Consider the following 26,524-nt stretch of genomic DNA (forward strand, 5'->3'; position numbering starts at 1 on the left):
GCTGGCTCTGCCGGGGGGAGCCGACTGCCTGCCCGCAGCCCCTCCGGGTGGGGGCAACGCCGCTGCGCATCCTACAGCAACAGCCAACAAACTGCTCCGGTACTTTGCGGCATTCAGAAGGGGTAAAAAGAAAAGGACTTCCTGCAGCTTTGCACTTTCTATTAGGGAATCCAAACTAATGGCCAACCGCCGTAGTAGTAGTAGTAGTAGTAGTAGTACTTAATTTTGTTTTATTAATGGAAATTGGATGAATAGTTTCTTTGCTATCTCGATTCACAACTGCTGTGTACTGACGGGATTTTCTATAAGCAGCGCAGGCCGCCGCCGCTGAAAAGCTGGTTTACCACTTAAATAAGGAGCAGTCTCTAGGTGACCAGTCAGCAATTTCCACCAATTCAGTGGCTGAATTTTCTTTGGCAGGCAAAGCAGGCTGCTGGAAGGGTTCCGCTCCAGCCTTCAAGCTGATTATACTTGGAAAGACTGATAAATGGCTAGATGCCCACATCATAAAACAACCTGCACATCTTCTGAATTTGGACATTTACATCGATATTAATAGTTCTGGTCTTCCAAGTGTGAGGGAGGAAACACACCCCTCCAGAGCGCTTTGGAATAAACATTTTAACATTGCAATCTAAAATGGTAGCATCATGCTTTTACATACCTTTTAAGGCTGTTAAAGAGGTCAGTTTTCCAGTTTTTCTAGACATTTAGATATTTTCCATCTACGTGGGATGAAATTGTCCTCACACCTCCTCTTTCAACTGTGCTGCATTACTGTATTCAAATTCCTTTGTAAAGTCTGTCATGTCGTACAGCAGCCGATAAAACTGCTTTACGTTGTCCTTTGCCTATAAGCACATCTAATACAGTGTGTGTGAATATATTATTTCTATCTCCTAATCTGTATTCCTCTGCACCACACACAGGATGTTCCAAGTAAACCACATGAAAACAAGATTAAGCATTCAATCTAGAAACATAGCAGACATACTTAGCAGGAAAGCCTGCAGGACTGCTTTCAGATTAATATGCAAAGAGAAAACTGGGTCTGTACCTTCCCTTTGTCTTTCATGTATACAAAGTTTGAAAGCCAGGATTTCAGCTTCTATTAAACGTTCAAAATTCAGTGTTTATCTACTCTATAAGACTCTTGAGTCAAGAAACTAGTGAAACATTTTCAAGAAGCAAAAAAAAAACCCCAACAATCCCACAACTACTGGAAAAAAAAAAAAAAGGACTGATACTAGTGTTTACTTTTAAAATGGAAATTTAACATCTCTTTATTTTCAATAACCAAGGTTCAGAAAAAGCTTTTTAAAGATTCACAATGCCCCCCCGACCAGGCGTCCAAATTAATTCTTGAGTTTAAAAAAGAAACATTGTAAGGCTCAACATCTTTTTGTTTTTCCCCTCATCCATATTAAGCAAGAGGAACGGTGGCAAAACTTTTTTCTACTGTCTATGGCATTCTGAAGTTATCTTTCCAAAGGAAGTGTTTTCTCATGGTTTGCACATCTTCCATAATTTAAGATCATAGAATGGTGTGGGTTGGAAGGGACCTTTAAAGGTCACCTCGTCCAACCCCCTGCAATGAGCACGGACATCTTCAACTAGATCAGGTTGCTCAGAGCCCCATCCAACCTCAACTTGACTGTTTCTAGGGATGGCGCATCTACCACCTCTCTGGGCAACCTGGTCCAGTGTTTCACAACCCTCACTATAAAAAATTTCTTCCTTATATCTAGTCTAAATCTACCCTCTTCAGTTTAAAACCATTATCCCTTGTCCTATCACAACAGGCCCTACTAAAAAGTTTGTCCCCATCTTTCTTATAACCCCCCTTTAAGTACCGAAAGGCCACAACAAGATCTCCCTGGAGCCTTCTCTTCTCCATGCTGAACAGTTCCAACTGTCTCAGTCTGTCCTCACAGGAGAGGTGCTCCAGCCCTCTCATCACCTTTGTGTCCCTCCTCTGGGCTCACTCCAACAGGTGTGTGTTTTTCCTGTGCTGGGGCCTCCAGAGCTGGACACAGTACTCCAGGTGGGGTCTCACCAGAGCGGAGCAGAGGGGCAGAATCACCTCCCTCAACCTGCTGGCGACACTTCTGATGCAGCCCAGGATGCGGGTTGGCCTTCTGGGCTGCAAGCGCACATTGTCAGCTCATGTCCAACTTTTCATCCATCAGTACTCCCAAGCCCTTCACGGCAGGGCTGCTCTCAATCCCTTCACCCGCAGCCTGTGTTGATACTGGGGTTGCCCTGACCCAGCTGCAGGATCCTGCACTTGGCCTTGCTGAACCTCATGAGGTTCATACAGGCCCACTTCTCAAGCTTTTCCAGGTCCCTCTGGATGGCATCCCTTCCCCCAGGCATGCCAACAGCACCACTCAGCTTGGTGTCACCTGCAAACTTGCTGAGGGTGCACTCCATCCCACTATCTATAGATCCTTAAATCTTCTAATGAAGGGCAAAAGTTTCACGTAGCTGGTAACTTAAACTGCCGTTCCACCCTGCAGAATTATCAGCCACCCCAAAGTCATTCAACAGGGTTTCAGAAATGTTTGGGGCAATGAAGGCTTGAGAAGACTAAATTTTCAAAGACAGCATCATTTTTTGGAAAAGGGGTAAATCCACTATCTCCTAGATAAGTTCTGAAAGACTATTTTCATGAAAACAGGTGAAAAAAACCCACAAAGAAGCCATTAAAAAACTTTCTTCCCAGTGACTAAGGTACTGAAATAAAGATTATTACCTTAAATATTTTCAAACTGCAGTAAGTTCTACCCAATAGCAGAGATCTACCCACATACTGCAGAATCAATCTCTTAACAAACAAAACTACCGAGTGTAATTAAGAGTGCAAGATTTTGCTTACAGCTCAACCTGCTGTGGTTAGGAGGACGCTCAACTTTACAGTAATAGCAGACATCTTCAGGAAAAAAACTATTACTATAGCATATTTAATGTACTCGATTTGGCAGATAATAATATATGTATAGTTGGTTACAAATACATTCCTGATGTATTTTCAGAGCGACAAATATCAGAAACTTCTAACACCTTTCTACAAACTTTATGTTACTAAGGCACATAACTCAGAGACAAATGCAACATATGAAACAGACTGAAGCCCAAAAGATATAAAACTCCTTTAAAAAAGTAAATCCATTGCCGCATCTTCCATCTCCCAGAAATAAGACCACCACAACAGAAAACAGGATGAATTTTTCTGGAAACTTGCATGCTACAACAGAGTGAAGGGCAGTGATGCTTTTCCTATGCAAACGCTGTCACATGACAAAGAGTAAGAGTGTGCTTTGGGCTAATTTTCTCCTGGCTGAAAAATCGGATTTTTGGCTTGATTTTTTGTTTTGTTACTGTTATACATTTCAGAGAAAGGTAAAGCTAATAATTTTGAAATTTCTGAAGGAAAATGGTTTAATGTTATCAACATTTTGCCCACAAATCAAAATTACGGTAGGAACGTCATAATCAAACTGAACATTTCTAAATTAAAAGCGGGGGGAGGGGGGCTTCTTTTAATGAATTTCAATTGAAAAGCTGCAAGGAAGTTTCAAGAAACACCTCACCAGTCTTGTAGGCAAACATTATACAGCATATAATTGTGGCAAAGAGGTTTTTTTCCCCTTTTCTCTCTCTCTCTTCCCCCCCAAAGCTGGAAGTTACCAGAACCTAGAGAACAGGTGTCTGGAAGCACTAAACCAACTTCTGACAGCTTTAGCATTCTCTACAGGTACAAAGGGACTATTTTCTTTATTTCAAATTATTCAGTAAGATCAGTTCAATGCCTAGCTTATTTAAAGTTCTTAAAGTCTTGAAAAGGCGCAACAGCTGGTTTTACTCCCTGAATAAAACAAGCTACATGGAAAGGATTTACAGATTCTGAGATCATGAAGGACCAAGTGACTCAAAACAAGAGGTTCAATTCAGTAACCATAGGTTACTCTTCCTTTATTTAATGTATCTTTTAAATGCAAAATGGATTTTTATTATTTTTACTTATCTATGTAAAGTTGAATTTGTATGGAACTAGTAATCCCATTACTTCTGTGTGTTTGTTTTTGGAACTACACTAAGTTGATGGATACAGAATTATAAAAACATTTTAACTCTACTCAGGAAATGAGAAAATTTCAAAGAAAAGATTTAAAAGTGAGTCTATCTTAATCATTGGTAAAGAGCAACTTGATTCTCCATCCAGAAATTTACTGAGTAGTGTCACTTCCAAACATTCAAACAGTAATTACCTAATTTGCCATTCAAAACAGCAAATCCAGAACAGTGACTATGCTTAAAAAAAAGACAGTATTTAGGGTGGGTTTTTTTCTTACCACACAGAATAAAACCCACTGAGTTCTGATTCTGTTCCTAATTTGGTCACAGACTTCCTGCACAACAATACAACCCAGCAGGCACGTACCAACTATCAAGTCTGCAGAATGGGGCTAAGGCATATCTTACTCAAAGGCGAGTAGGCATTTGATGTTTCTCTAGTCCTTTGAGACCTAAGAATGGAAATCTGTATTCTTTCTATCAATATAACATATCGCTCCATAAAATGTTTTATTTAATCAAACACTCCAGAACTGCTGATCAGTCTCTCTAAAAATAATGCCAATTCTTTACAATTCCTTTTGTAGGTCTCTTCTCTTGTTCTGTATTGCTGAAAGACCACCTGAAGTAAAGCTATTTTGAATGCTTGCTCCTGCTGTTTATCCCCCTGAATATAAAATCTTTTTTGAAATCAATCATTGCCATAGCTAACAGATTGTAATTTTCAGTAAGGTTTAACGAAATACTCAAAACTATTTAGCATTATAGTTTAAAACCTCAGATAGTGCAACTTCATGGATTTTGGTCACACTTGTTTTGTATGTTCCAAGTGAAGTTTGAACATTAAGTTTCTACATATAAACAAACAAACAAAAAAGGATTAACTTGAAATTTAAGGAGCTTCTACAGGAAGACTTCTATTTTCGTCACAGATATCTGAAGAAGTCTTTCAGATTTCGTGTATTTAGTGCAAGAATCAAAATGCACTCAAGTATGAAGAATTTTAAGTAAAAAAAAAAGGAAGCAAACAATAATGTGTTTGTTACTACAGGGTAAAATAATTTAGTAAAAAGGATGTCCTTGATACCTGTTTTGCACTTGAAAATAAGTTAGATTAAGTCTTTCTCTTGACAAACGTATTTTTTTTCCAACTAAAAGCTTCAGATAATGCTTAGGAGCATTATTTAAATTACTAGGTCTCGATAATTTGCCTCTGTTTTAAAAATGTGCCACAATTCTGTCTACAGATGCTGCTTACACTATGAAAAACTTGGGATGTTTCAAAGCACTGAAAAGAATGATATGATAATGATATGCTTGTGTTCCAAATGGATTGGAACAAAGATTATTTGATAGTTTAATGAAACAAACCAGTCCAGACGGTTCCTAAGCAAAACAATGAAGTAGCTAATATAGGACTATGTGAGGTCTGAAAAATCAACAGTCAATGAAATCTCAAGAGAAAAAAAAAAACCCGCTGTTTTTAAAACAATTTGATAATTCTTTGGCAATATTTCTACTTCCAGTTAAAGATAATTTAATGATTGTTTTCTTTTTAATAAGTTAGTTCTAAAAAAAAATAAATCAGTATAACACTATGCAGAACAGGAAAATAAATATATGTGAAAGGGACTTTTTGTATTCTACGGCAAATCTATTCTAGATAACTGATAAAAATACTGTCATTTTGGTTGACAGAAAAATATAATATTTTTCGATACTAAAACTGATAGCAAAACCAGGATTGGTGAATAGAAGTGAGAATCAGATCATTATCTAAGAACTTTTTTTTTCCCACTAAACTGTAGCATATTAAGCTTCTGTTTATTATCATATTTTCTATTGTGTAAAACTTCAGAAGCAAATTCATACCAAGTTGAAAAACTGAACCTTAAAAAACAAAACCAAAACAAATCATAATCCATGACTGCCTTTTCTGCAAATACAATTTCTTGCCTTGGTTTATTTCCATACTCTGTACACCACCTTCTAAACTAATTATTGGGAAGGAAAAGGGGGAAGGATTTATTTTTATTCCTAGATTAGACAGAAAGGGAAAGCAGAAAGGTTGATGTACTAATTCAAAACCTCACAGCAGAATGAGATTTCTCAAACATTGACCCAAGTCAATTCACTAACTACAGCTATGATATTTTCAGTCTTACAATGTTTAAATATGTATTGATGAAGCTATATTCTGAAATTCTAAGCATTTAATATGTTATTTTGTATATTTGTATGAAATCATAACTGTAGCTGATCTGTCATTTAATATAAAAGACTTTTTTTTTTAGTATCACATTAAAAATATACCAATAACACATTAAATTATGTAATTACTCCAGTTAAAAAAAAAATCATGCGTAGCCTTTAGATCTGGGGTTTGCCACTGTTGCTAACTAGGAGAGTGATGGGGGAGTACCAAAAATAATGTCAAAGCTACATGCAACTGTCAACCAATATGAAAGAAAAAAAAGAAAATATGAAACAAAGTGAAAATACAGCCTTTTTCTTACTGATTAAGAATCAGTCCCTCCTAAAGACAGACTATTTGGTAAGTTAAGCACAACCGATCTACATATCAAAGCTATGCACAAATCTAAGCATTCAGGAACTACAAACATGTATGTGCACTGCGGTTCTAGACACAGAATGTGTTTGCAGCAGATAGCCAACTGTACACAAGAGCCTACCGAAAGCACCGTAGTATAAAATGGCTAATACCATACAGCAACACAAGAAATTTTAGACAGGAGAGGGGATTTTTAACTCTGCCGTGCTCCCTCAACTGCTGTCTAGTCATTCAGTGTAAAACGGCTAGCCGGGGACAAGACATTCAGAAAGAACTATGAAAATTAGTTTAGAAAATACCTATATAGAGACTGAAATAACTTAATCTAACCACTTTATTGAAGATTCAATTAGGATGGATGAGATTCCTGGGAAAAACAAACAAAAACTTAATTACACATAAAAGGTTATAAAGTCCGTTCCTCTCGGTAAGATCGTTGTAGCTGCATTATACTTAACAGATGTCTGTCGTATCTGTTCTTAAATTCTGGAGTGAATATTCCACACTCTCTGTACACAACATATTCCCATGCTTACCAAGTTTTCCATAGCATCTCATCTAAATATTTCTTGCTGCTGTTAATTCTTATCAATACCGCACATGGAGACCAGTGTGCTTTTGCTTTACAGCTTTCAAGAGATGCAACTCCTTGGAGTAACCTCATCTCTAAAATAAAATTAAAAAAAAAAAACCAACAAAACAAAACACACACACACACCCCAAGTTATTGTATAAATTTTACCTATAGGCCATATTTTTAAGACACACGGTATTTCTAATTGCTTTCCTCTCGAGTTTGATTTCTTCAAGCTGGTGCCCAAAAACAGACAAAAGCAGCAAACAGATTATTTCACACAATTTTCAAATAATACTTCAACGTTTCAGCATAACATTTGCCTTTTTGGCACACCTATGACAGTGCCTCATGTTCCATTTATTTTTTGGCTATTTTTCCCCAAGAACTGCCCCCCAGGGGAGAAGGAAATAGCATGCAGCACGTTCCATTTTCAATAGCAACGAACTGTTAATGTGGCACATACCATACCATGAAACTCTAGCAAGTGTGCTGACTGTTGATGGTTCCTCAGCTTAGCCTGTTAGCTGTCTTCAGTCCCAGAAGCTAAAACCTCAGATTAAAAGGCAGCTAGTGCAAAGTTCTGGATTCTGTGTCGTGGGAATCTTGTCTTATTGAATAATGCACCCAGCTCACTCCTCCAAAGGATCTGGACTAATGCAAATCCATGACATGAACCACCTTAAAGGAAATGGGATGCCTGAACGAGTCATAGGTGCTTGCAGATAAGTCCTGTGCTAACCATCCAACAGATTCTACCCTACTTCATAAAGCGCTCTTACCTGACTTAATTCTCTTTCTGCCCAGCAGACAGAGCATTCAGTGCCACAAGCCTGCGTGTTCATAATACCAAGGAGACTTATGCAGTGCCCTCACTCATACTGAGAAGTATCAGAAACACCCACAGGTTAGCTAGCTACAGTCCTTCACTGGATTTGGCCTATAGTACCAGACTAAAGTGTTCTTTCTTTGCGTAGAAAAGAAGCAATATTGCAACATTCTTTAATCATGTAGGCTAGGGCATTAAAAAAGCAGATGGCTTCAGGATGAACGGAGCTTTTAGATTTTAAAAAGGATGTTAATATTACGTGTTACTAGTTACTTGAAGAGATCATAAGGGATGAAATAAATATTCCATCTTTTCGAGGCTTTAAATCAACAGTCTTACCGAACACACATTAAAGGAATGAGCAAAGTTTTCGAAGTAGTAGTTCAGACTAAGCCTAATCTGGCTATAGTTATTCACACTCAAATTGTGTATCAACAAGGAACTCCCACAATTAAAGCAAAATACTGTGCTAAAGGCAGCTATGGAACAGGAAAGATTTCTGAAGAGTCATCTGTGCTTTTCAAGATTCTGTGAGTTACCCCATGTACTAAATAGCCAATCAAAGTGATCAGGAAAACCACTCTATCCATTTCCCGCAGAAGAAATACCAGCTTTACCACTTCTGATATGTGCTGATGTGTGTCAAAACTCATTCGTCCACCCCCAGGCACTTGTGCGATGTCTCAGACAGACAGGAAGTATGCACATGGTTTCATCTCTGGTTAGAGCTCAACTTACTTATCATAATACTAATTTTAAAAACACACTGTACATAACTCCGCCCAGCAACAATCTGTTCGTTTCTTTAGTTTTAAAAGCTCAACTGTTGCAGTCAGTCCCCACTTCCTCTCAACAAATTATCTAGGCCAAAGCTGGCTGCCTTGTCCTCATATTCATCGCTCTGAAATCCTGCAATCTTGTGGCTATTACAGCTGTGGGTTTTTTAGCCTCAAAGGCATCCCATTATAATGGATTAGGATTTCATAATGCATTTTTCTTAGTACTTAAAAAAACCTGGTAACATAGCTTGTAGTTAAAACAGTTGCTTATTAGATTTCTGAAATGGCAATATTCATAATGCTTTATCTGTTAAAAGGAACAGATGGAATAGGCCCTTAGGTAAATTTGGGAGGAGGAGAAGAAAAATGGGGGCTATCTAAGGAAAAAAGAATCTGGTTTTAAGTGAGAAATTACTAACATGCAGGAAGAAAATAATAACATGCAGGGTTTCTGCTGTATTTGCAACCTAAAATAAACAACTATCTGTATAAGAATCAAAATATGAATTTGTCTCGAGTACAACTGTATGAGCTGACAAAATAAATAACAAGAAGCTATCACAACAGCCCTGAATGCTACAGAACCGACAGGAAACTTCTAAAAACTTCAGTGCTTTAAGACCTAACTGGTACAAAAACAAGTATATGGTTTCTTTATGCTAGAAATCTAATCAAACAGAACTGTTCTGAATGCAAGTCACATTCATTTACTTGTTTTTTTCCTGGTAATTTTGAATGATCATCAGAATGCAGTTTTAATCATTATGCAAAGTTAGAAAACCAGTCTAGTAAAAAGGATTGAACCAATTCAGTCCTTTAGGAATAAAGCCAGGAATGCTAGGATAAATATTCTAAGATCTGTCTACCTGCAGAAAACTAACAAAAAAAAAATATGTAGTCATCAAAAATAAATCAATCAAAATGGGTTTAAACAACCAAAACCAGTAACAGACACTACCTACTGCCAACAGTAGTTGTCAAATTTCTGAAACTGAGGGGTGGAGGTGCTGCTGCTACAGGATCACCACCAACAGTTAAAGAGATGGTGTGTTCTTTCATGTTACTTTTGTGAGTTGAATTAACAACTCACAAATGTAAAAGGGGAAGGCCTTGGCCCTCCAAACTGAAATCTACATGAATGATGCCATTCCCTGTCCATCCTCCCTTTTGCATCAGTTCTGGTACACCTTTGTTCAAACGCTAACGTGATTCAACTCACGGATTCAACAAATAGCTATTTGTTTCGCTTGTTTCTACTTTTGCTAAACTAGTTTTATTCCACTTTAATGAGTTGAATCATTTCACTGTAAGATCAAACACCAGAGTTAACAAAGTAGAAGAGAAATCAATGGGTAAACTGGCAGTCTGCCTCAAACTGCAACATGAAGCAGCACTCCATAATCATTGTTTAGAATTTATAAGGTTCTTGAAGAAAAATACAGACATTTCAAAAACTAGAAAATATTCCTCTTCCCCACCATTTCACATATGATAGCATTTTCTAGATTTACCTTTTCATTGCACACTCTAGACTTCTAACTTCTTTCTTCCAAATTCTAAAAATGAAATGTATGAAGCCCCTAGCTGGATGAGGAAGATAACATTTACCACGCTACTTCATTTTTCTTTTTTTTTTTTTTAATAACTAGATAATAAAGCTAACTACCTCTTCTTCAAATGATCCTCTAAACTGAGTTTCATCCCTGAACGCAAGACAGAGGTCTGGGCATCTAACAAACAGCTTTCAGTCAAACATCTCCACTAAATCCCTGAAGTGGCTTTAAACTGGCTGAAAGCACTTCAGTAGTGGAGTATATGCAAGGTCAAATGCAAGTTTGTATTCAAAGTCTAATCTATTTGGATAGCACTCAAAAAAACAGTTTATGTTAAGTTTTATATCCACTGCACTCTATTTGCAAACAAAGCAGGTATTAGCTTTTCCAGTGAAAAATTTTTTTCAGATGAAAAAATATTGATTCAACTGAGCATTCTGTAGGAATAGACTGAGCATTAGATTTTACAGGAAACTAGCAAAGCACCATTACCACTATATTACAGAACCAAACAAAACAGGTGAGGTTTTTATTAACCTGTTTTTGTAAAATAAGAAGTCCCATCTTAAACGGAGAACTAATTTCAAGACGAATTTAAAAAAATTCAGAATTTCCCACAAAATAGAAACTTGGCTTAATTCAATTTATAAATGGGACCAGTCCTGTCAAAAATAACAATATGTTGGCTTTGACTTTCCAGAAAGTGTGACATTTAATGACTGGACTACAGAGAACTTGTACCAAGACAATGACCCAGCGTTAAAGGAATCTTTAAAAGGCCTTCAAGGAGCAGAGATCTACAGTAGAACAAGAGAATTCTCCAGAACCATACAGCTGGCCAAGCAAGGTTCCTCAGAACACGTCATTGCCTTGCACAAGGAAGGATAAACCTTAACTCCATCGAGTTTAACAGCAGTGGCAGACACTAAAATGCAACGGATCCAGAAAACCTGAGTTTTAGGTTACATCCATAATGACAAAGAGATCAAAATATGTCAATAGTCTCATGGTCTTCTGTGGATTTAACCTGGGAAGCCCATTAGCACCGTCTGACACAGCACATACACTCGAAGAGACACTACAGTTACAGGAATATGGCTATGCAGACTTCCTCCCCCCTTCACAGAGCCTGACATGGCTATTAAAAAAAGTCAACTAAAGGAAGGCTAAATATCACTACAAAGATAATGTCAATCAGTTACACCTCTGGCATCTAGTTTCTTCTGCAAAATTCAGACTTGGTGGAGATATAGTCATCTAAGTCCCCATTTCAGATTACATTAAATTAAAAGCATAAAGCACAAAGGTATTTTACCTACAGGAAAAAAAAAAAAAAAAGTTCTATTCTCTCCACCAACTTGCCTTTTGCTTTTCTCCTGCTTTTCTAAACAGGTTGTTGTCATCTCAGGTTCACTAAGATCCAAACACAAGTAACAGAACCTGAAGATGCACTTAAAAACAGTGAAACCAGGCTCTCCTTTGCTTTCCAGTGACTTGCTCTGCAGAACTGTCCATAAATTGCTCCACTGGCTTCAGCAGATTTAGCATACACAGACCAACGGTCTTTCTTCCTTTCTAGCTCAGTGCCAGCAAAAACTTAAGATTCTCATTTTGCAAACCAGCCAAAATCAAACATTTTTGATTTGGTTTGGGTTTCGGACAATCTTTGAATTCAACTAGATGCATACACTAATCCCTAGACTTTTCCTTACATTTAGTGTAAGCGAATCCTTATTTGGAACATTTTGGCAGATCTTCGCTCCTGGTGTAAACTACCCTTTTATTCCTCATCAGTAACCTGCTATTCTTTAGTCTCCAGGGAAAACGTTACACAAGAGCTAACAAAACATGTCTCATTTGGATAAAACAACTAATACACTGAGTGCAATATTTTGGCTTTAAAATAGTTAGCCCTTATACTCGACTTTCCTGGAATTCCCTATGCCACAATTATGCAACTGAAACAGCTAATATAACAGGAATATAAAACTGGAATTAAATTCGAAGGAAGACTAGCCAACAAACTGAACCTTTTAAAGAACTGTAGATAATTTCTAGATACTATAAAATATATATGTATGTGTTTGGACGGGGTGTGTGTAGATAAATACACACTAACCTGACCACTATTACTTTTGCAGCATAATTTTTAGAAAGTAGAGATTAGAAGCATTATGTTTTATATGTGTATCTATACTGGTCTCTTTGCAATGTATTTGGCATGATACCTTCTAGAAATACTTTTCAGTGATTCTTCTCTCCAAGCTTCCTATGAAGAGGATTCTTCTTTCTAATAAACAATTATTTAACATTACATTACTTAAGATACAAATATCATACAATAACTATATACATGCAAAACAACAGTAGTACCTTAGGCTTTTTATGCATGCATCTTTACATGCATCTTTTTACGATGTCTGGAATACAGTCTTACTATCCTTGAACTGCCTGTAAGTCCTACTACAGTACAAATATATAACTACATAATATCTTTCTATATAGAAAAGATAGTAAATGATAGTAAAAAAAAATTTCAGCTTCCTCCCACAGTAAAAAAAGGGGAGGGGAAAAAAAAATAGGAATTTAAGGTACCTGCTATTATATGTGCAAGAAAGAGGGGAATATATACATGCAAAAAAATGTAATTACAAAAGGACAGCTGCATTAGACAAAGGTTTTTTCAAACTTTCCAATGTACTGATTTTCCTCAAAAATTCTAGTGGAGCTATAAGATCCCTGAATAATGAACAGACCTACCAGCAACAAGTTTGCTTGTCTTAATTATGTATCTTCAGATTTCCTTAGAAGCAGGCTGCAGGACCCACAGCACCTGCAGACCACTGGTTGAAAACCACTGCATTAAAGACACTCAGAAGATGTCTTTTGGAGTCAGACACAAGCAAGGTTAAAAAGAAATGAAGTATTAGCATGACTACACACATACTTGCACTATGCAGAAACATCTAAGCAGCATTGAAACAGATTAAAATTAAGTTTAGCCTGCCACTACTATAAAACAGTTGGTTAAGAGTACAGAAAGCTCCCGCTCAAGAAGAGCGGAGAGTACATTGGTTAAGACTGAGGCTATATAATCCACATAATCAATTATCTGAGCCTGGAAGAGAAAAGAAAGAGCATTATTTTTTGTTAAATCTAGTGGTGTTTTCTTACCAGCACCTGTTGGGCTACTGTTGACATATGATACATCTACATCCTTGCAGAATATAGATGCCTTAACTAAGCTGGACACTGGGTAGCTAGGGCAGCACAGAAATTAGTACAGTGAGTAATTTACTTGAAAAAAATACTGTAAATTATAACTCATGCTGAGCTTTGTACTCCGACAGGCAGACTACATCCATATTGGCATCAGATTCTCTGTACAACATTGCACTGTGAACTTCCCAAGAGAAGAAGCAAGTAAGTGAACCCGAAGTTATTCCAACAAAAATCACAATGCTGCTTTCCCAAATCATAGCACAAGGCAACCCATACCTCAAATCAACTTCCCGTTGAGCTACTATGGGTGATGTTAAATTCAAAGAGTCTTGCTGTGGCAGAATATTTCTATTGAATAAACTTTGTTTTCACTAAGGTAATCTTCTGCTAGAAAAATGTAGACAATTACTTTTCACAGTGCACTTTTCTTTCAGATGGACAGTTCCTCAAATTGTTAAATAAATTGTAACTCCTGTCCACCCACCCCACAAGTTGCAAAAAGCCAACAACTTTTCTGCATATCCCACTTTCCCCAGATTAACAAAAAGAAATGCCAGGACTATGTCTTCTGAAGAAAGTTATATGTAACTCAGTACATTTTTACATGGATTTAAAAAAAAAAAGAGAAGTTACGACTGAAAACTTAATTCCGTAATTTTTATTTTTTTGCGTTTTGTCCTCATATAAACTACAGTGTTCCTTTAAGAATATTCATCCATGAGCTAGTTTTATAAGTTTCCTAACTTTTAGGAACACAATTCATAACTTGTAGAAATCTAACAAATATAAGCACACCCACAAACTCCTCTGCCATCTCAACACATTTGCTGAGAATCCTGCTGACCAAATATTCCTGCATGGTCAGTAGCAGGGGCATTACAAGAAGATTTAGCATTTGGCTTTTTTATCCCTCTCCACAACAGCATTTGTCTTCCAGAGCTCTTTTCTACCTAAGCATAAGAGTTCAGTATTTAAGCTTTGAGTTTGTGAGAAGAGGTTTTGGGAAAAAAGCTAAATATAATCAATATGGCAATTATCCAAAGCAGAGATGCAAGCTTTTCCTGTTCAACTAAGTTCTGTTATTTGAAAACCCTTTCAAGAATTTTCCATCAGAAAATACCCATAGCAAACCAAGAACGTAAGCATTAAAAGTAACACAGATATTAAGAAAAGAGAAATAACCAGCTGAAAGTGAGTTTAAGAGGAGATTTGTCAAGTGCTACATGATTTTGAATAGTTTTAACATGTTTTAGATGTGTGCTACACAAAGTAAAAGTGCCACCGTAGTACTATAGGGAATAAGAACAATATACAAGCACCTAGTATTCAGCTAGGTTAGCTTTCAAAGGTTAAGGAATTAAAGGACCTAAACTATGAACTTGTTTCATACCTTTTATCCAATTTAACTACCCAGAATGCTTCGGTTTCTTTGGCTACTCATCCTTGCACCTGTTTCCAAAACATCTTCAGCTGGCTTAGCCTGTGACTAATAGCAGCCATTTCCAGGGAGTGGCTATTTAAGGAAAGATCCTTGATCTGATTCCACAAAACCCTTCAACATGTTAGAAAACAGACAGTAAAATTTTTGAAGTTGCACAGGTGATAGACGACTCTATTCACTGCTTTCAAGTGTGCTGAAGCTATTCTGTAAAAACCATTTTTTTCTTAAAAGTCTTTAAGCCTCTTATACTAAAACCTTCGTTTTTTTTAGCCTCTTTTCAAAAAGTAATATTTGGGATTACTACAGTGAAAGAGAAAAAGTCTATCCAAGTTTTACTTGATAGTCTCCTGTACGTCAAAAATTCTACTGTTACTTTCCACGTGAAACCTCATTCTATTCTCAAAAGCTCAAGAAGAGGCATCCCAAGAGGTCTTTGGTACCCAAGACAACGCAGCATTCTCACAATGCCTATCAATAAAACATCAGTGTCTCTGTCAGATCAGCAGGTTACAGTATCAACTACGTATGCCAATGAAATTCTAATTATATTTTTATGATCAACATTTTTTCCCTAAGACGATAATTGAAGAGAAATTCTGAAATACACAGCTTAAAGAATAAACCTAATCTTCCAATACTACCGTATGACTAATCAGCCCACTGTAAAATTGCTTTCACAGAAATACTGTGCATCACCACTGCTAGAAGCAGAATACTCGGGTAAAGAGTTCACACTGGCCCTTCTAAGCAATTGACACGTGCCCACATACTGGTGCCTGTACTTGGCTGGAATGTTGTTTCAGTGGGCACAAAAGCTGTATCAAGAGAAACTGACAGACAAAAGAAAAGATGTTGCAGTTCCTTTAAGACTAAGGACTTTTCTTGTAAACAAAGGGTAGTCCCATTTGCAGATTGCATTCAACTACTGCAGTGTATTTTATTTTTTTTCTTTCCAAGTTGCATTCTGAGGAAGTGCAGTAAGGATATCTAGCTACAGCAATAAGATAGCAAAGTTCTGGAACTGTATCGGAATATGTCTGGAATCAAGCACCTGAAGTATACCATCTTCACTTTTTTTTTTTTTTAATATATTTCTATGAAGAGCATAAAAGCTGATTTGCTTCCTCAAAATTCCAACTAAGTAAATACAATATACACAACTAGAGAAACTTGATCAGGGCAGCTTAAGCATCATGAATGATTTTTATTCCTCATAATAGATGCTATGTTTGATATTTATTGTCAGACCATAATTAAGATTTTATTACAACATTTCAAATGCTCAATTAAGTGCTGTTGCACAACAAGTTAGTCCAGTCAGAAACATGTAGGATTGTTCTCTATTTTAATGCAAAATAGAGTAAATATAATTTTAATGAACTGAAATCAGGACTCCTGAAGATACATAAAAAAAACCATTCCACTCATTTAAAGCTGACCTACTATCACTTGAGTGGTCATCTAGATGCTACCAATGCCATGTACATTACCAGTGAAAAAAGTCTGTCCTAGGGGAACATGCACCTATCTCTCTATCATCGATATATTATTTCACTGTCATCAAAACAGAATTTGTCTTACTATATAGCATGTAACAAACGCAAATCATTTGCTTTACTTGCCTCTAAAAACCTGGATCACCCTACACTAGTAAGTGTACATATAAATATATACTCTGTATTATCCAAGAAAAGTCAACCTATGAAATAAGATATTTATTTGAATACAGTGAAATATGTTTAACTTACCAATCCAAACATTTTGGCTACCATCAGGCAAAGTAAACTGAAATCAGAATATTAGCTCAACAGGCAAACAATTACCAACAAAGAAAAACTGAATTACTGCAGACATACATCTCATATACATAATAATACCTTCTGCAAGCCAGAGCACCTCTCCTATGAGGAGAGGCTGAGAGAGTTGGGGCTGTTCAGCCTGGAGAAGAGAAGGCTCCGGGGAGATCTTATTACAGCCTTCCCGTACCTAAAGGGGGCCTACAGGAGAGCTGGGGAAGGACTTTTTACTAGGTCATGTAGTGACAGGACGAAGGGGAATGGCTTTAAACTGGAAGAGGGCAGATTAAACATTGGGAAGAAGTTTTTCACTTTGAGGGTGGTAAGGCACTGGAACAGGTTGCCCAGAGAGGTTGTTGAGGCCCCATCCCTGGAGGTGTTCAAGGCCAGGCTGGATGTGGCCCTGGGCAACCTGGTCTAGTGGGAGGTGTCCCTGCCCATGGCAGGGGGGTTGGAACTCGATGATCTTCAAGGTCCTTTCCAACCTAAACCATTCTAGGATTCTATGATTCTGTGATTCCAAGGGAACACAGCTAAAACAGGAGCCTCAGCACACCAATTCCAAAATGGATCAAGAATAGCAGAAGTGTGACTCTGCAGGTTCCAGCCCATGCATCCAACACTGTCCATCATAAAGTGACATCATCTTTTGTACGACTTGATATTTAGGCATGTAAAAGCTGCACTGGTAATCTGTTAGTAAAGGAATCAATCCAAGCTTTAATGTCCTTCACATTGTCCAATATCAGAGGAAAATAGGCATGACATTTGCATAAAGAAGACAAAAATGCTGCACAATTACCCAAACCATGTTCTATGGGTAAATGTATGTGGACCATTATTATAAAGTTCTGGAAGAGCACTTCAGAGTAAATCTGCATTCACAAAATGGAAATTACTTAAATTTTAATTATTCTCTCCATTTTTGTCTCTGTTCCAGGCAGCAAAGTATCGGTACATATGATACTCTAATTTTTAAACTATAGCACAGTTTTACTTATGCTAAAGCACTTCACTATCTCCCTTGATGCACATCTAGCATGAAAACCTTCTAAAGAAATTGAAGTGGAAATTTATAAAATTATTGCTATGCTTTCAAAAATGCCTTTATATTTACGGAAGCAAAAGATTAAGAATTATGCATATTTTATTTCTAAGTGTAGTGATTTAATTTGAGGTAACATTGATTTATTATTATAGCAACATCTATCTTTCAATAAGCAGTGCAGCAGCAAAAGGTAAAAAGTCAAAACCTGTATTCCATAAGAAATTCCTGAATTCTGAAGTGCTGGTATAACATGTACTCATTTCTAAAATGTCTCAACTCCTTACTATTTCTCTCAGGAAAAGAAGTTACATTAACAAAAAGATTAAGCCTACACTCTTGCACTTAAACACACATACAGGGTATTGGAAAGTCTATCTTCCACCATTATAAATTAATTTAAAGCATTTATTTGTGATCTTAGAATAATGCATTCTACATTCTTAAGAATTTTTGAATTTAAGAATTCTACTTTAAGAAAATATGAAGTGGACTATGTACAAATAAGAGATTTAGCGCTTGCAATCCGCTGTTGAGAGGACAGCTGAAAATCTGAAAGAAAAAAATTATCACAGTGGATCAGGTTGCTTTGCCACAAACTGAAACACTTCTTTCAGATCAGAAGAGAATGTGAAAAAACAAACACACAAAAAAATTACTCCCTATTACATTATTTATTACCAGCTGAAACCTTGTAGCAGATACACTTGGTTCTGATTTTTGCCAAAGTCAAATCCCATTTCTCTGCCCTTAGAAGGATGGTGTAAACAATCAACAGTAGTAGGTTAGAAGGTCACCTAAGAGGCAAAAGGGAAAGGATCCCAGACAAAAGCTCAGTAAGAACCACAGTTCTTGGAAAGGAAGACAATGAATGTCATCCAAATTTTTGCATTGTTTCTGGCAATAAGCACAAAGTGTCATACACCTTCCTCTACCACCTCCAACTGGCGTTAACTCCTGACTGTCACTGGGTCTCGACTAATCTACCCATAAATAGATGGGCCTTCTTAACGTACAAAGAATCAAGAGCTTGACTGCTATTCCCTTCGATTTCCTTATCAGAGTGATGTAATTTCTCCCCAGATTATTGTTTCCAACTGTTTTGATTTGGAATAAAGGAAGCACAATTGCTTAATTATTCCACCCAATGGTAAAAATACCTATTCGCAGAATGTATTAACATAAATATTAGTTACACAAAATTGCAACCTTTACAGGGTAAGAATCTAATATTTATAAATACTTTTCTGCAGAAAAATATAATACCACCTGTTGCGCTACTTTGGGGGGGAAAAGACATTATTATTATTAATGGTATTCTTCCCAAATATTGAATACAAACTTGAGGGGAGTGCAGGAAGCAAAGCTTATGATGGCCTCCTTAAAAAATACTTTAAATACTTTCTTGTTGTCTCTAATACTATCTCTTCTTTAAAACCTCTCCATCTTTTGAACTTGAAATCAATGTTTAGCCTATCAAAACCTAAATTTTAGTCATCACCTTCAAGGCACACCATTAATTCTATTTAATCTCTTCGCTCAACACCATCTAGAAAACACAGACTTCAAACCTGTAAAAAAGTGCAGTGTTCGTGCTAGTAAGCAAGCCCAGAAGAACCTCTATGGCAATTTCACGTGTAAGCATTTTACAAATCGTTTAGGCTAATGACTGCAAACTGCTAACTTGGCAGAGGGATGGGGAAGAAGGTGTGTTCACAAGCAGTTTAAACCAATCCAAATCAGTCTCAGTGCACTTCTGCTTTCGTCTCCTTCCTTCCTCCATCCCAATGGTAGGGATCAGCCAGGTCAGGTTCTGGCTGCAACTTAAAAGTCTATATATTTGATTGTTATTGAGTTAATTTCAGTTTGATTCAATCCACCCTGGGACCACATAAATGTACTACTGGCACAAAATACAACAAAAATAAACAGCCAGGAGTGGAAGAAGGAGACAAGACTGCATTCTTCCATGACCATACAAGCTTAATTTGACAAACTACTTATGAAACAAAATCCTTTGCTGTAGGTTTTTGGAGCACAAACCAACAGATTAAACAATGAGAACAGCAATCTCACTCTTCTGCCCAAGAACAGTTGTTCACCAGGTAGTCCAACGTGGGCGATCTGCTGTGCAACACTTAGCTTACATGACAACTGATGAACACTGCCTCTAAGCAGAGTATCCTTAAGGTGGTCTGCCAAAGTCACCATCAAAAACTATGTAATTTGGGAGTTCTGGATGATTTTGCTGTACTGACTACCCTCTTCACTCTAGAGGACACACAGGTTCCAAGACAACAGCGATGGGAGCAAGTAATTCCAGGTTAACTGGAGATGACTACTGCTTTTGCTTACAGTAAGGAAAATGCTTCTCATAGGCAGTACAATGTTTCTGCTTAGCTCTTAAGAAAAATCTTCTTCATAGTGCTGCCCCACGGGTTCAGGAAACCCTAAAATATTACTACACATTCAATTAATTAATATACACTCACTAAGGAAGCCACTGTCACACAGTGGTCACACATAAAGCAGGGGGGTCACCTCGATCCTAGTTTTCTACAGGTAGCTCAGCAACACCCTCCACCACCCTGCTCTGACAGTCTCACACAGCTGCCTTTCCAGAGCTTGCTTATAAACACTTCTTGCTAAACAGGTCATGACTGCTTTATATGCTGCCTTCCAAGCCAAAAAAAAAAAAAAAAAAAGCACAATAGTGCTTTATTGAATTTCTTCCCTGGTTCAAACTAATCTTCAGTAGGAAAATAGATGTCTTGTCAAGTATAGAATATCAAAGTCGCTTGCTGTCTTTTCTGTACTTTAATTCCCTGAAATATCCTCTCATCTGGTCACCCCATGTTAACAAAAAAAACCCCAAAACTAAAACAGAACAAAAAAAAAAAACACCAAACCTCCCACCACCCAGATTTATGACTTTCCATTGAAACCTTTTAAAATAATTATTAAAAAACATATTAAATCACTAACATTTAGTTTATGCATAGGGCTAAATAATTTTCCTTAGTTCCCCGGAGGCTTTTTGAAATCCATTCCACGTACACACAAGCAAATATCCAGTGAGTGGTAGTAAGCACAGTAACTGGACAACATTGGAAGTGCTAAATAGGAAAATCAAAAAAGAAGTATTTGTTACTGAAGCACACCAACTAAAGAGCAAGCAACTATACAAGCCCTGACTTACCAACATTTCTCAACTGTGACCTGCATCATATTTAAGGCAAAATTCATTCAAGATCCTTGTTTACTCAGATTTTTACATTTCTGTAAAAATAGCTGAAATACCTATTATAGTAAATAGAACTTCAGAGAACCTACTATAGCATTTCATAACAGCTTAGCTACTTTCAAGTAAGTACAAACTGACAAATTTGGATGGCTCTGTATCACATTAGGGTGCCAAGTAAACTTAAGCTGGTTTTCTACAAAAATTTGTTACCTTATTGAAACGAGGAAAACTCAAACCCCCTTTATTTTTAGTCTTCACCCTATTATAAAAGCATATCTTTCTAAGGAAAGAGCATGTATCTGTACGATTTAAACAAAAATTTGAAACTGATTTGCGACAACAGTATCATTTCCACCTTTCTTGAAGTCAGCCTTTTTTTTTTTCAGTTTACATAACCAGCAAAGCACTCAGGTTAAGTATTTGACAGTGATTGTAAAGCCTAATACCTCAAAACCATTGCATTTTGTTTTGAAAGACTTCTCAACTAAAATGCAGAATTTATTTGAAAACACAGACACACAATGTGGCATCACTGCGTGCTTCTGCGCTACATGTATACAGTACTTGTTTCAGATTACAAATTGAACTGAATAACCATCTAAAGTGTTCTACTGAAGAGATGCATATTCATTATTCTGTCTACTAATATTTTTCTTAGACAGCATCCTGATAAATAGTCATGCTGCTGTGAGAGTGTTGATCCAAAAATCTTTCATCAACTTGAAGATAATAATACAGGCAACTTAACTTTTCTAATGCTCGTAGTTTAATACAACTTTAGTCTTCTCAGTCTAACGCAGCCTTTTTTCCACTAGGTGGTCTAATTAACTTTGAGTCCTTATCAACACACTCAACTACTGAACAGTCACACACCAAACATGCAGATTTGAGTTCAAGACTCCCATGTTGTTTAGCCACTGTAAAATATACTGAGTGGCATTTCCAAAGTGCAAACAACCAATTTCAAAATAACATAGATTATTCCAACAAGACTTGTAATTGATTGGTGCAAGTGGTGTTTGCTTTTCCTTTCTACATAACTGTGCAAGCATGAGGAAGTCAATAACTGCCTCTGATCACTTGTTCAAGCTAGAACATCAGGACAGAATTTAAGAAAATCATTTTTCATAATGCAAAAACAAGTGACAGGGGAAAACCACCTCGAGACTTATCTGTTCTCCTACCTCCAGCACAAAAGCTACTCTAATGGTACTCTTCCTCCATAGATCTCCATTTCTGCTGTAATTCAAACAGTTAACCAGAAAGTGAAAGGTCACTACATTCCATGACTGGTTCCCAGCCTGCATAACAGCAACAGGACTTTCAGCTGACTTGTGCTCAAAGTTGGAAATTAGTGACTGAAAAGTTTACTGGATATTTCACATTTGTCCCCTGCTGTACTGGCAGAGAATACGAGCAACAGACTGACTGGCTTTAAGGGAAAGCACCGATCTCTGTGGATAGCTAGAGACATCACGAGGAAAGACTACTGAAACCAAAATGTAAATTCAGGATGAATCAAAACCAAACCAAAACAAAAATCCACCATAAACTGTACACATGGCTTCCTTAATTTGTTAGTGTGGGAGCTTTGAGTAAGCACTCAGGAACATCTAGGGCTACCAAATTGAAGTATCTACAACCATTAAATATTTCATATTTTACAGACTGGAATACATTAACATGCAAATAGCATCAAGATGCTTAAACAATCATTTCAGATCACTTAATTCGTAGTGCATTGCTCTAGCTTCTAGGATATCCACTATTTCTATCACCAGTCAGCAGTGAACTTTTTAACTACTGTGGGTATATTACCCTCATTCACATATTTAAATATCAAGCAAATGCTGTGATACATATTGAAAATCTGAGGAGCATTTACAATAGTTCTTAGTACAAATCATTGTTGAAACTGAGCTTGTGTTTATTTATTTCTTTAAAAGCAGAGACTCTGCTTTCCTGGAGTTTATTTCCTGACTTTGGGGAAAAAATAAAAACAAACTATAATAATGTTTTTATATATATTGCTACCTACTTAGGAGGCAGTAATTTGATGTCACGCAATTAGTTTTTAAATAATAAAACAGATTCTACATGCTTCCAAAGCATACTTAAACCTTATGCAGAAGGTGCCTAAGTTAAACAAAAAAACGCCAAATTTCACTACAACATAGGAATCATCCTAGCCATTACCTATACAACTGTATTAACTATCAGAGGTCATTCAACACAGGAAAAAGCCTGATTTAGTAGAACATCACAATAACAAGCACAATTATGTCAAGACTTGAATCATTCTTGTAAGACTTATTTCAAGACTGCCTTCAAGTGATCTTTGCAGTCCATGGGAAGACTACTTAATAGGCTAAAGTTATAGTTTATACAAGGAACTTTATTTACTTGGATTAAGTTGGGTTATTGCGGGGACAACAATTACGCCAACAGCTTTGGAGGCGGTAATCTCTTAGCAGGCAGCACACCTCTCTTGTCTCAGAGGGTTCCAAAATGCAAGAGCATGAGTGACTTACAGGTTTCTATCAATACGATTTGGCATTCTTCCTAAATATACCTCACTGTGTTTTACAAAGAATTATAAACATTCTATCCATATTACACAGATGGGGAAAAAGGAGTCAGTAAAGCCAAATGAGTTGTTCGGGTTCACCCGAAGAGACAAAGACACCAACAAGGAATTCAGTTCTAACGTTCTATGCACCGGAATACACAACCGTCTGCACCTGAAAGAATGACCAAGGCATAAATCAAAACAGAGGCCCGAATCTCGTGCAGTCAGCAGCAAGTCTGCAGTAGCAGACTTAAAGTAAGACTAGGCCTTAATGCATTAAATCCTCTACATGCTGAAGTGTCCTTGAGGCATAGTCTTTCAACAACTTACAAAATAAATGAACACAAATAAAGTATAGTTAAACAGTATCTTGATCGAGTATAGTCAATGTTACCTTGTGGTGATACAAACAGAAAGCTAGTATTTTTCTTAAGTGCTCTCCCTTACTGCTTCTTCTTGGACTAACTTGTATCCTTGTATGCTTAGAAAATAAATTACAAACTTAAGCCAAGCAGAAAGACTGGTGCACTATACTACTCGTAAAGTCTTAAAAACCAGTCTTGGTTAGACTGTTGAGTCTTAGAAATTTTTGTTGAGCTACAATTCTGTTAGAAGTTTCACTGTAATAACTAAAGCTTCAATGTAATGACTTACATATTAACCTCACTTAACACTACAGGGCACAGTAAATAAAGTACTGAGAGTTATCCCAGTCATATAGAAGTTTAATGCTACAAACACACAAACTGCAAAAATTGCAGAATTAAACTTAGCATTTGAACACCCTGACAGAAGTAATCCAGATTTAATAAATAAATAAAAATGCAATAGTAGCCCAAATCTTATTGAAGAGTAAGTTGGAAGGGTTTTGGTTTTTTTTTAAATATAGCTCTATTAACAGGTTTATGTGTTTGCTACTTTAAATTTAAGCATTTGTTATATGTTCAATTCAGCCTAAAGTGGGTCTCCACCACTATTTCACAGAGTACTTTAGGCATTCCACTTGTGATCCGACCTCCTCATCCTCCCAACTGTCTATCTACATATTTATATGGCTCTGTAACCACAGTATCTGAACCTAATCTCTATGGTAACAGCAAGATTTGTTTACATGGAAAAAGAATATTAGAAATGTATGTAAATTTAGCTGTCATTTAAATAAGTGTTTTTCCTTCTGGGGGAAAACAGCTCCCTGTACTGCCTCCTATTTCTCTTGCTTCCATCTCCTGAATCCCCACCAGGCAATGAGCCACATTTGGAAAGCTCTGTATCATACTACTTCAGCAGCTTGTTGTTATAAATTCGTAAACAGTTTACTTTTAATAAGAAAGACGTGTGCAATATTTTACCTCTTACCACTTGTTAAAGAAAGATCATAGGGAGGGCAATTAAAACATGCCTTTTTTAAAGATACTGTCATTAAGTCACCAAGGCAAAAAACCCCAACATGCTAAACCTTTAACAGCTATACAGACAGACTTAGTTTGTTCTCAGCAACTCAGATCAATCTAGAAATTAACACAGTCTGTATCATTTACCATTTCCAGCAGTGAATATAGTATTAAGTACACATTTTACATAATACTTATTCACAGACAGTAGGCACAACTCTGATAGTGCAAGACCCCACATACACACTTCTCTTTTTGATTCATAAATACCAAAGAAATGATGTATCACAGGTTTTAACAATTATTTTTGATAAGATTTACAGTATTTTGAAACGAGATTTACTGCAGCCCAGCAGGACTGGGAGCTGAATTACATGAGGGCCATGGTAACATAAACAGCAGTTTGAGCAAGACATCATCAGCAAAATGACAAAAAAAATAACAAGCCTCAGTTGTTAAAAACTACTTTTAGGTACACAGATCTTTTCCACACACTGATAGGATTTTTTTTTCTATAAGCTTGCAAAATATATTGAAAATAAATAGTCTGGAAAGGCCTAAATGAAGAAAAATGGGCAACAATAAGGCATGTGAATACTATACTCCACTGAGAAGAAAATTAGAACCTGTTAGAAAATCTGTCTGCACCTTACAGCAATCATTTCACTGCAGAGAATCTTACACGCGCCCTCCCTGATCATATCAAGATTATTCATTCCACAAAACTCCTATTAACAAACAGAAAGTAAGTAAATCTACCATGTAACCTCTACTCAAGTAAACACCGTTGTATAGCCAGCATTTCCCCTGCAACGTTACTTTCTCAAGCAGGGTGACTGTCCCCTGCTCCTCCATGAAGCAAGCTCAGCCCAGGCAGCCATGTCCTCATTCTCCTACAAACAATGTTTCTGAAGGAGAACAAACCCCGCTCAGCGAACTTACAGTTTCCCCCAGCCTTACGCGGCGGAGCAAAGCCTGCCCCACCGCCAGCAAACGAGCTAAGGCACCAAAACACAGCAGTGGGGGCGAAGCAGCCCGCAGTCTGGATCTGCGGCAGCACCGAGCCTCGCTCGCACCGCGGTCGGGACAGATGGACTGACAGATAGGACAGCATTTCTTCATGCAACCCTCCCTTCTTTCCCCTCCCAAGCGCACAAAATTAGTGTTTTACCTTCATGATGAGCTCAGGCTGCGGTAAAAGCCTCGATAGGAGCTGAGCGGCCGAGGCTGGACCTGGAATTTAAAACAAAGCGCTAAAGCACCGCACCAGCCGCTCGCACCGGGCGGGGGGAGGGGAGGCAGGGATCGGGGTGGGGGCGCTGGGCTCCTCCCGAAACTCCCCCTTTCCTTCCCCGGATCCCCCCTTTCTCCCCAGCTAACCCCCTCCCCTCTTTCCCCGGCCGCTGCTTCCCCTCCAGCTCCCCCACACCGC

The 26,524-nt window shown here is 37.4% G+C and overlaps 1 protein-coding gene across 1 annotated transcript in view; it reads right to left on the bottom strand.

The window, feature by feature from the left end:
- Positions 1–26,322, bottom strand: part of ARID4B (AT rich interactive domain 4B (RBP1-like)) — a 94,794-nt gene extending 68,472 nt beyond the window's left edge. Inside the window, exon 1 of the mRNA XM_009891151.1 lies at positions 26,264–26,322. Coding sequence (XP_009889453.1) covers positions 26,264–26,269 — 6 coding nt within the window. The 5' untranslated portion in view covers positions 26,270–26,322. The remainder of the gene's footprint in view (positions 1–26,263) is intronic.
- Between the last annotated feature and the right edge of the window lie 202 nt (positions 26,323–26,524).

Source organism: Charadrius vociferus, unplaced genomic scaffold (genome assembly GCF_000708025.1).
Source record: "Charadrius vociferus isolate BGI_N301 unplaced genomic scaffold, ASM70802v2 scaffold78, whole genome shotgun sequence".
Classification (NCBI taxonomy): Eukaryota; Metazoa; Chordata; class Aves; order Charadriiformes; family Charadriidae; genus Charadrius; species Charadrius vociferus.